We start from the raw sequence: 12032 nt of genomic DNA, 5'->3' as shown, positions 1-12032 counted from the left end.
TTGGTGTAATTGGTGCTTCTTCTTCATTCTTTTATATCACATTTTACCTGTTTTTATGTTTTGTTTTTACGCATTTTTATTATTTGTTTTTATTTTTATTTTACTTGTTTACATGTTACTTGTCTTTTATTCTTGTTTATGTAAAGCACTTTGAATTGCCATTGTGTATGAAATGTGCTATATAAATAAACTTGCGTTGCCTTGCCTAATAAGCCTGAATTTTAACCTAAAGGAGGTCAAGCATTCTCATCTATACTACCTGACAAAAGTCTCATCACCTATCCAAGTTTTAGGAACAACAAATAATGTGACTACAACGTACTTGATCATTTGGTATCAGAAGTGGCTTATATGAAAGGCAAAGGCCTCTAGATTACGCTGATTTTATCACAATAAAATATAATCATGTCTTGATATTTCATTATTTAATTAGGACAGTAAGGTCTGACTTTGCTTAGACAAAAGTCTTGTTACGTAACAGAAATAATGTCCAGTATAGAACATAAAGTCATGCTGCAGTGGAGAAAGAATGAATATTGTGCATGACTCTCTTGAGCTTGGAGGACTGCATCCATACATCTCTGCAACGACTCAAATCACTTATTAATAAAGTCATCTGGAATGGCAAAGAAAGCGTTCATGCAGGACTCCCAGAGTTCATCAAGATACTGTGGATTGATCTTCAATGCTTCCTCCATCTTACCCCAGACATGCTTAATAATGTTCATGTCTGGTGACTGGGCTGGCCAATCCTGGAGCACCTTGACCTTCTTTGCTTTCAGGAACTTTGATGAGGAGGCTTAAGTATGAAGAGCGCTATCCTGCTGAAGAATTTGCCCTCTCCTGTGGTTTGTAATGTAATGGGCAGCACAAATGTCTTGATACCTCAGGCTGTTGATGTTGCCATCCACTCTGCAGATCTCTCGCATGCCCTTATACATATTGTAAGCCCAAACTATGATTTTTCCTTCACCAAACTTGCTGTGAGAATCTTGGGTCGATGTGGGTTCCAACAGGTCTTCTGTTAAACTGCATCCCAATTATCTCAAATACTGCAGATGATTCATCAGAAAAAAATCTACCTTTTCCACTTTTCCATATAATCAACAAAGTTATTATTATTTGCTGCTCTTACAACAGGGATCAACAGCAAGACTTTTGTCAGGTTGTGTGGACACATACATACATACATATAACACACACCCCCCTTTGGTCATATATTTTTAATAATCGTGATTACATTTATGGGCAAAATAGTCATTATTATTTCTCTTCATGCTGGTCTTAATTCAGGTCAAAAGGGAAAACATTTCTAAGCAGATCCCGGGAAAACAAAGAGTGAATAAATAACAGGAGTAATCAGATGCAGAATAAAAAACCCAGTGGGAATGAAAAAAGAAACCCTAACAATAAAGAAAACCTCTCTCGAGAGGGGTCTGGATGCAGACCTGGTGGAGTGCAATCTGGGCTGCATCCAATGCTTTTTAATAGGCTCACTAACCCCACACCTAACCCTACCCCACACAGTGATGTCACTCACTCCATTTAAGTGCATTGTGTCTGACATTTCATCGTTGAGTGATGCAATCTCAGCTTGCATTATAAAGGCTGCATCCAGATACTATTGCCTTATTGCCTCTCTCAGGACCCTACTGGCTGTTTTTCTGGGTCTGTATGGAAGAGCTTCTAGGTCCGAACCGCAGTCTGCCTGTTATGGCCCAATTCCACTGAGTGGTAGAGTACGGTATGGTTTGGTGCGCTTTTATAATAATAATAATAATAATAATAATAATTCTCAACATTTATATATATATATATATATATATATATATATATATATATATATATATATATATATATATATATATATCTCAAAGCGCTTTTACACATAGGGGGAATCTCCTCATCTAATATCAGTGTGCAGCATCCACCTGGATGATGCGACAGGTGTCATTTTGCGCCAGACCGCACACTACACACCAGCTGATTGGTGGAGAGGAGACAGAGTGATTAAGCCAATTATGATATGGGGATGGTTAGAAGGCCATGATGAACAGAAGCCAGTGGAGTGCAAAGAGATATCTGCTGGCTTTTACGGCCGTTTCCACTGTCAAAAGGCGTACCAAACCGAACCGTACCATACCACTTTTTTCGGCACCCTTTCAAAAAGGTACCAAACACGAGAAAGTGTACCAAAAGGCGGAATAGAGATGCGCAGCTGAGCGCTATTGGTTTACAGAGAAACGTCATTCGCTAACGGAACAAGCCAGAATGAAAACAAAGGATCCGCCAGGTTTAAACAACACAGCCGAGAAGATTACAGCGCAATTAAATATAGACGGGCTATGGTCGACCTGGGCTCAAACAAGCCTTGTTGTCGTCTTAATCAACAGCCAGAATGGCCAAAATAAGAGCAGATTTACTCTGTGCCCCTTAGTTTTTTACAAGCCAGTCTGATGCGCAAGCGCTTTCGCTTTCTTGCTTGCGCTCGCCGCGCTTTTATATCTGAAATAACAAACTTCTTGAGCTGATGACAACAACGTGCGCTTGAGTATTGACGTGCTTTTGAAACCCGATCCTGTCAGACACTGACAAACATAAAAGTGAAGCACGAAAAATCAATAGAGAAGCCGGAAACAGATAAGAGCTTTATTTAACTGCAGACTTTACAGTAGCCTGTTTCGCACTGTCATTGATCTGTTATAATCAAATCATGTTCATAGAAAGGTTAGTAATAAACATTTATACACAAGTATTTGTGTGTATAAAGCATCTGTTTTTTGAGAACTGCTTCTCATATGATAAGCAACCTATACAGCTTTACTGTAGACAATTTCTTGAGCGAGAATGACGTCGACTGAAACTTTGTCGTACACCACACCCACCAAAAGGATACCCTTGGTAGGGGAATCGCAAGCCTGATAAAGGTGACCCGTACCAACCCGAACTGTACCGTAATGTACCAGTCAGTGGAAACGAGCCATCACTGACCACTGATCTATGGTGAAGTACTAAAAGACTCAGTTATAACCCACCTGACAGGCATCCACTCCTCCTGAGAGAACGCCAGCACACGTCATGCGGGATGTAATCTGACCCCCCATCAGCTGATTACACACGGTGCTGTTGATGATGCGAACCTCTGCTTTCTGCAGCACCGTCGCTCCGGAGCCTTTAATAAACATGAACACACCCATTACTAATGAAATCACACACCAGGACAAAGTTATGAGTTCTAAGCTTTTTTGCTGACCTCCTTCTCTAGTGGCGCCCCAGCCACTGATAAAGACAGATGTCCCTGCAGGGAAAGTGTCCGTGGCAGTGGGCAAACAAACAGGTCGAATGGTGTCGCTGAAGGTCACGGGCGATTCCATCTCCATCAGGGCGATGTCGTTGTCATAGGTGTAGGCGTTGTAATATGGATGAGGAATGACTTGCTTGAGCAATCTCTTTGTTGCCGTCAATTTATCTTTTTGTGAATGAAGACCCAAAAATACTTCCCACGTGCCTGGCTGAGAATACCTGAGAATTCACAAGATATGCATGTTTCTCTTTCAGTGTAAATGTGTAAAATATGGTAAATATAATGGATTATAATAGTCTTGAGTCCCATTAGATTCTCACTTGAAGTCAACACTACTTTAAAAAAAATAATCAATATGCTTTTAATAAAACAATATTAAAAACTATGAAATAAAACCCTCAAATATACACTTCGATATAAAATACTTTGTATAATTTATAACCAACTGAACGAAAAGTAAAATTGTGATTTTCCACAAATTTGGTTTAAAATAAATATCACTGATTTTCTTATTTTGCTATTTATTTAATATAATAGTGTTCCATTTTGTTACAGGCCTACTAAATTGAAACAACTAAATATATTTTCAATAATTCTTTAATTAAAAAATGTTTAAAGATTACACTCACACACACACATACATATATATATATATATATATATATATATATATATATATATATATATATATATAAAATGTATGTACATATGTGTGTGTGTACAAAGGTTCTGTCTGGTTCTCGAATCTGATTGGCTGATATCAGTATAATATTCTGCAATATCAGCACTCGCACAGCTTTTTCACCCTTCTGTATTACTCCACCCACATAGTGACAGCAGATGAATAAACTCACTATAGTTTGACAAATATTACAGCTGTTAAGACAACATAAATGTACTTTTGAGGCTTTTTTTTTTGTTGTTGTTTAGATTGGAACTATGCAGTTTCTTTAAAAGGATAGTGTCTATTTTAAAAAATGTTAATTTCTGAGAAACAGCGCTTCGGCAGCCATCAGCCTGTCATTGAGCAGAGCAAAGACGGCTGACATTGTCCATCCACAAGATGGCGACAGAGACCGCATAATGAGCCCTTAGACGAGAAAAACTAAAAGCCCTTAAAGGAAGAAATGCCGTGAAGATCATTTGGGAAATATTTGAAAAAGAAAAAAACTCTCAGGAGGGCGAATTACATTGACTTCAGCTGTATATACAGTATATATAATGAAAAGTAACTATTTACTTGAGTAATTTTTTCATCAGATACTTTTTTTACTCTTACTCGAGTAACTTTTAAGATAGTTACTTTACCTTGAGTAAAAATTTCCACAAGTACATGTACTATTACTTGAGTTTAGATTTTGAATTCTCTACCCACCTCTGTTCCTCATACAACGTTCTGTTTCAGGGTTTTTAGACTCTGTGATTTTCTTTTTATACACACGATTATGCAGTCGAACAGTTGTATAAATGCAGTATCACACTCGTAGCAGTGCAATGTGGTTGATATACTGTATTTACTTTTATATTTAATATACGATATTTATTTCATAAACATGGTAAGATTCCAAAAATAATTCAACATTTTAATACAGCCAATATACAGGTAACTCATGGATTGCACATAGTTTTTAAGCAAAATCTGCAGATATAAGTAAGGCACAGGTGCCAAACTCAGTTCCAAAAGGGCCGCAGCTCTGCACAGTTTTGTTCCAACCCTAATTAAACACACCTGATCAAACTAATTGAGTCCTTCAGGCTTGTTTGAAACCTACAGGTAAGTGTGTTGGAGCAGGGTTGGAACTAAACTGTGCAGGGCTTCGGCCCTCCAGGGATTGAGTTTGACACCCCTGAGGTAAGAGAATAAATAAAAGAAAGGAAATTTACTTGATTTTGACGTCGTCTTGCACACAGTGGGCAGCCGTCACAATCCAGCGTTCGTTGATGATGGATCCACCGCAGACGTGAGCGATGTTTTTAATATGTAGGCTGACCTGCCAAGGAAACTCGCCCTCAAATGCGTCCTGCCCGCCCACAATACGAGACTTCTTATATGCCTTTGTGCCACAGTCTAGAAGAGAAAATCATTTAGTAAAACTTTAGTGTGAAGTTGAGGAACTGACATGAGGACCTTAAGAAGATACACAAAGTGGGCACGCACTGCAGTTAGACTCGTCTGAGTTGTCGCCACAGTCATCTTGTCCATCACACTCCGGGTTCGGTTTGGTGATGCATTTGCTATTTCCGCATAAAAATGTTGAGACTAAACATGAATCTGCAGGAAAGAAAGACCATCAGTGGTAAATAGAAGATAACAGAGCATTTTTGACTTGTAATTTGTTAAAGAGCCACAATTTTATGCTATTTTAAAAGAGAGAGATTAGAGTTTATTGGCATATCAGCTTCAATCCATCTTCATAATACATAGATTGACAACAATAAAAATACATCAGAAAGAATAATAATATATAATATAAAAACAAGCGACAACCTCCCGCTTTCCCTCGTGAAACCGATCAGATGTATCTGAAACTGCAATTCACTAAAAGGCCACTAGGACTGGCTCCAACACAGAGCACATTTCCATTGACTCCAATGTTAAAATGACCAACTTTACAGCAACATAATAAATTGTTTACAGCCTTGTACAACACAGATTTTGGTGTATATAGCTAATTTTACTCTGTGATAACCAAGAGCAGGTGAGTTTTTAAAACTGCCTTAAACAAAGTTTTAAGTGCTTTTCCAAAAAGGAAAACCCATCTAATCAAAATGCTCTCCCTATATATATTATACACGTTTATTATCCGACATACCAGTTCTTGCACAGCCCTCTTCATCCGAGCCATCATTACAGTCATCTTTGCCATCACACTTCTGCTTCTCTGAGATGCATTTATCGTTCTTGCACTTAAATTGATCAGCTCTACATCCTGCCAGAAAAGAGAACAACTATGTCAAACAAGCTGTGAATGCATTTTGGTCACAGAGAATGAGGAAGAAAGAAAGAGACGACGGTCCCTGGGGACCTGCTGAGCATCAGATTTCAAGATAAAATGACTGAAAATAATTTGATAAATAACTTTAACAATTAAAGAGATTTTAGGTTCTGGTGTTCATAGGCTTACATAGGCTGAAGCAGGAAAGCGTCCCCACGGTGTTTAACTGGTGCCATTAACTGAAGCCTAGGAGGACACTTGAGCATATTACTCTTACAAAGATTGTGATGTTGTTTGATGCTAAATTGCTTTTAATTGTTTAAATTAAACTTAACTAAATGATTTTAAAGTGATGTTTTCTGCATTTTGAAATGTCGGCAACAGCTGGAGGTTTGTAGTGCACAGCATGTTACTGCAATGTTTACAGTCCAGGTCCTACACTTCCAGGTTTCTTCCCACCGCAGCCTCACTTTGGTTCTTTAAAATGGCGGCCACATGAAATAAGCATATAGCACCAGGTTAAACTTTGACACCTTAATGGCACTCACAAACATTAAAAATAAACACAGGCCACTACTGAACATGGACGATGTTCGGGAGTACTGGTCACCAAAATTAAACAATTATGCACGACTTATGCACGTGCTGTTTTGTGCAAGGTTTATAGATTTAAAACCACCATTATTGGGCGTTGGGAGTCACTGGCATTGCTGTTTTGGGGATCACAGGCTAAAAAGTTTGGGAAAACATCTAGTATACTAGAATAACCCTTTTATGTTTGTCTTTTCTTGACTTACTCTATATGACTGGGTTACCTAACATTATTTCATTACACAAAAATATTAATAAATAAAGAAAATAATGGCATTACGAACATTTGTATGCTTTCTATTGTGACTTTTACTTGTATCACCAATGGAGGCAGCTTTTTCCACATTGTGGATGCAGTAATATAAAGAACAAGTGAAAAGTGAGGAAAGATAGTGAGAGAGGAAGGGAGCAGTTTTACCACAGTTGAGTTCATCTGTAGAATCGCCACAGTCGTCCACGCCATCGCACCGCCAAAACATGGGCTTACACAAACCGTTTTTGCACTGGATCATCTTTGCGTCACATTCTGAAAGCAGAACCATCCATGAGTTTTAATAAGTATATATGCAAGCTCTGATTTCCAGAGCAAGTGTGCAATTGTGTGTGGTTGAAGACCAGGTTCACTGAACAACTTACGGCAGTTCTGCTCGTCGCTGGTGTCACCGCAGTCGTTCCAGCCGTCACAGCGCATGGATGGTTTCACACACCGTTTGTTGTTGCAAAGGAACAGATCTTGACAGGCTGAGATAAAAAAAAATAATAATAATGAATGTTGCTCCAAACTAACTTCTGTATGTTTACACTGAACACTTTAGAAACGGTGACAAGACCAACACTGACATCAGTAGGTCAGGGTTTTCACATGTCTACTACTCCAACTGTGACCAATAATTTAATAGCTTTTACAAGTTACCTTTTTTTTTGACTGACAATTTTTATTTTTAAACAATAAGTTAAGGTTAAGACAATGGTTTAATTTTAAAACTGAATAGTTTAACAAGAAAAAAAATATTAATAATAAATGATGATAATAATAATAATAATAATAATAATAATAATATTACACTTAAAGGACTCCATACAGTTAGAAAAAACATATATATTTGAATAAAAAAACAATAATATTAATAATGACATTATTGAAATACAGCAATAACATGAACTAACCGGCCACTTTATTAGGTACGACTGTCGAACTGCTTGTTAACGCAAGTTTCACATGCCAATCACATGGCAGCAACCAATCCATTTAGGCATGTAGACATGATTAAGATGATCTGCTGCAGTTCAAACCGAGCATCAGAATGGGGAAAAAAGGTGATTTAAGTGACTATAAGTGGCATGTTTGTTGGTGCCAGACGCACTGGTCTGAGTATTTCAGAAACTGCTGATCTACTGGAATTTTCACGCACAACCATCTCTAGGGTTTACAGAGAATGGTCTGAAAAAGAGGAAATATCCAGTGAGTGGCCGTTCTGTGGGTGCAAATGCTTTGTTGATGCCTGAGGTCAGAGGAGAATGGCCAGACTGGTTCCAGCTGATAGAATGGCAACAGTAACTCAAATAACCACTTTTTACAACCGAGGTCTGCAGAGGAGCATCTCTGAACGGATGCACAACATGTTCAACCTTGAGACGGATGGGCTACAGCAACAACCAATTGAGCATCATGTCAATGCCACAGCCTACCTGAGCATTTTTGCAGACCATGTCCATCCCTTTATGACCACAGTGTAACCCATGTATCTCCACACTCGGTCCTGGAGGGCCGGTGTCCAGGAGAGTTTAGCTCCGACCCCAATCAAACACACCTGAACCAGCTAATCAAGCTCTTACTAGGTATACAAGAAGATCTCCAGGCAGGTGTGTTGAAGCAAGTTGGAGCTAAAGTCAGCAGGCGACCGGCCCTCCAGGACCCACTTTGGACACCCCTGGTGTAACCCATCTTCTGATGGCTACTTCCAGCAGGATAACTCACCATGTCAAAGCGTGAATCATCTCAGACTGATTTCTTGAACATGACAATGTGTTCACTGTACTCAAATGGCCTCCACAGTCACCAGATCTCAAACCAATAGAGCACCTTTGGGATGTAGTGGAACGGGAGATTCACATCATGGATGTGCAGCCGACAAATCTGCAGCAACTGTGTGATGCTATCATGTCAATATGGACCCAAAATCTCTGAAGAATATTTCCACTACCTTGTTGAATCTATGCTACGAAGGATTAAGGCAGTTCTGGAGGAATAAGCGGTAAGGTGTACCTAATAAAGTGGCCAGTGAGTGTACTTGTCAATAATACACTATTAATATCAAGAAATTCAACAAAAAGAGTGATCTAGACTCTCCTAAAAGTCAAAAAACACTTTCCAGATATCTGAATGTAATAAATAAAAATATGAATTTAGTGTTAAAAAAATTGAGTAGAATTTATCTCAAGAGGTCATTCGCTTTATCCACTTTTGTCTTTTTTTAAGTTTAATTTCCAGCAAACATAGAATTAACAACACTCTTTTATGCTTGGTCACTTCACTGTTCAGAGGACAAATGCGTAATTTATACAAACTGGCATCAAGAAGAGTTACTTTACATATTAGACTTAAAATTCAGTATTTGAACCAAAAAACAATTAACTTTCGTACACTTCCATGCACAATGAATAAATCATTTTAGGTTAACCATCCTTGGATCTTGACTTACGGTCACTGGGTGAATAATCTTCAAAAGTGGCAGAAAAACCACGATCTACATTTGATGAGTCCGAGACGAACCGCACAGTCGCGGTGTTACTGTTGACCGTAACTATTGTGTTTAACTGCTGCCCACAAAGTTTGCTGAAAAGAAACAAATAAACATATACATAAAATCTCCAGCTGATTGAGTAGGGTGATGCAGAAATGGTAGTAAATCACACTTTAAATTGCAATTTTGATCAGATTAAAATCGCAGTTAGATTACTTCTCTAAATTGTGCAGGCCTAAAACACAAAATAAACAACATCACGTTTTCAACTACACAAACCAACATGAAAGCCAGTTGCAGATTCCAGAAGAGCTGACAGAGATAAAGCTGATCTCTGATAAATTTACATTAACATTATACAGATGAACATTATCACCTAAAAAACTCAAACTACTAACACAACAACAGTAGCATTTGCCAAAGCTCTGTAAACAGGTTAATTAAACCAGTCTATCAATATTCTCCTTTGCCATCACATTCTCTGTAAAAATAAAGAACCACTAACTGTAAAGCAGTTCTTATGATCTTATCGGTAGACTACTGCATGGCTCGGTAGACTTATCAGCCAAACATATTTGAGGACCAGACATAACCATTGCATATACCAGTGTTTCTCAACTGGTGGGTCGCTATCCAAAAGTGGGTCGCGGGACTATTTTCAGCGGGTCACGAAGTGTGTGGTCAAAAAAACAACAAAAGATTAATTTGTAACTTAATTTGCTTATATTGGACTTTTATTTTGAAATGTGCGCGTGAGAACCCTACTGTTTGACATGTGAAATTTAATTTAATTATGGCAACAAATATGTCAAATACTACAAATATGACCCCAAATATGTAAAGTGTGGATTTACTTATATTAACGACAAAAAAGGTCTAAAACCTCAAACATCCCAGTTGTAAGGACAAACCTGTGGACTATTTTCAGAGATGACTCCAATAGCTGAGAAGTGCCTAACATCTTCATGTTTAAACAAGTACAGGCACTTCACGCATCTTACTGTGCTCCTCGTGTAGCAAAGACCAAGAAAGCCCACACAAAAGCAGAAGAGCAAATAACTGGTGATTATTATAAAAATGGTTATGATTATTTTAATAATTTTACTTTAATTTGCTGGTTTGTTCTGTTCAACAGGATCAGTGTTAATGTTTTATCAACAGTTCAGTTTAGTTAATAGTAACTGAACCTTTCCTTACCCTAACCACTGTTTACAGTATTTGACGTTTTTACTCTGTAATATTACTATAATTTGATACATTTTGTTAAATGACAGCAATAAAATATTTTATTTATTCATTTGTAAGTCTTGGTGATTTTCTTATGATTTATCTGTCACTACTTGTGTATGTTAACAGATAAATACAAATGAATTATAATTCCTAAAATTATATTATATTTCCTAAAAATTTGGGTCGCGGCTTGATGACCATGCAAAAACCAGTCGAGAACCACTGGCATATACAGTTGAAGTCAGAATCATTAGCCACCTTTGAACTTTTTTTTCTTTTTTAAATATTTCACAAATAATGTTTAACAGAGCAAGGAATTTCTCACAGTATGTCTGATAATATTTATTCTTCTGGAGAAAGTCTTGTTTGTTTTATTTCGGTTAGAATAAAAGCAGTTTTTAATTTTTTAAAAGCCATTATAAGGACAAAATTTTTAGTCCCTTTAGGCTAAAATGTTTATCGATAGTCTACAGAACAAACCATTGTTATACAATAACTTGCCTAATTAACCTAACCTGCTTAGTTATCCTAATTAACCTAGTTAAGCCTTTAAATGTCACTTTAAGCTGTATAGAAGTGTCCTGAAAAATATCTAGTCTAATATTATTTACTGTCATCATGGCAAAGATAAAATAAATCAGTTATTAGAAATGAGTTATTAAAACTATAATGTTTAGAAATGAGTTGAAAAAAATCTCTCCATTAAACAGAAATTGGAGAAAAAAAATAAACGGGGGGGCGAATAACTCTGATTTCAATTGTACATCCTATACAGTTATATGCTTCGAGGAACAACACCCAACTAATCACATCGACGAAGAGTTGTACAACAATATTTCAGAGAAAAGCTCTAAATTACTGACCTCTGACCAACAACCTCCACAAAATCTCCATGGCACTCTGAACCTGTAGAAACCATGATCTTGGGGAACTTCAGCTTAATGAATTTACCAGCAGGCACCTTCAGACAAAAATAGATCAATATGTCCTCATGAAACAATATAAAAACAAGACATTGACTACTATAAAATGCTAATTAAGGACTTACCTCGATGTACCATTGACATGTGATGTTGGGGGGATAATAATCAGGAAAGTTTGGAGATGTAAAAATACCACTGTTCCCAATCATCCTACCACCACATGTAACTGCTGTTAACAGGGCACAAACAGAAGGAGAAAGTAATATACCTAAAAAGGCAAACTATATTTGTTAAGTCTATTTTG

General features: G+C 37.4%; 1 protein-coding gene across 7 annotated transcripts in view; it reads right to left on the bottom strand.

Moving 5' to 3' along the window:
- Nucleotides 1-12032, bottom strand: part of st14a (ST14 transmembrane serine protease matriptase a) — a 32410-nt gene that overhangs the window by 1058 nt on the left and 19320 nt on the right. For 4 of the 7 annotated variants that reach the window (XM_087292653.1, XM_087292654.1, XM_087292650.1 and 1 more), the window contains 10 exon segments: nt 11854-11957; nt 11669-11766; nt 9534-9667; nt 7468-7572; nt 7250-7357; nt 6118-6234; nt 5463-5576; nt 5189-5372; nt 3254-3522; nt 3036-3172 (listed from right to left, as the gene is read on the bottom strand). In XM_087292653.1, coding sequence (XP_087148779.1) covers nt 3036-3172; nt 3254-3522; nt 5189-5372; nt 5463-5576; nt 6118-6234; nt 7250-7357; nt 7468-7572; nt 9534-9667; nt 11669-11766; nt 11854-11957 — 1370 coding nt within the window. 7 annotated transcript variants of the gene reach the window in all.

Source organism: Danio rerio, chromosome 18 (assembly GCF_052040795.2).
Source record: "Danio rerio strain M-AB ecotype USA chromosome 18, GRCz13ab, whole genome shotgun sequence".
NCBI classification, from domain to species: Eukaryota; Metazoa; Chordata; class Actinopteri; order Cypriniformes; family Danionidae; genus Danio; species Danio rerio.
Note: the sequence above shows the minus strand (reverse complement) of the source record. Positions and strands in the feature narration are given on the sequence as shown.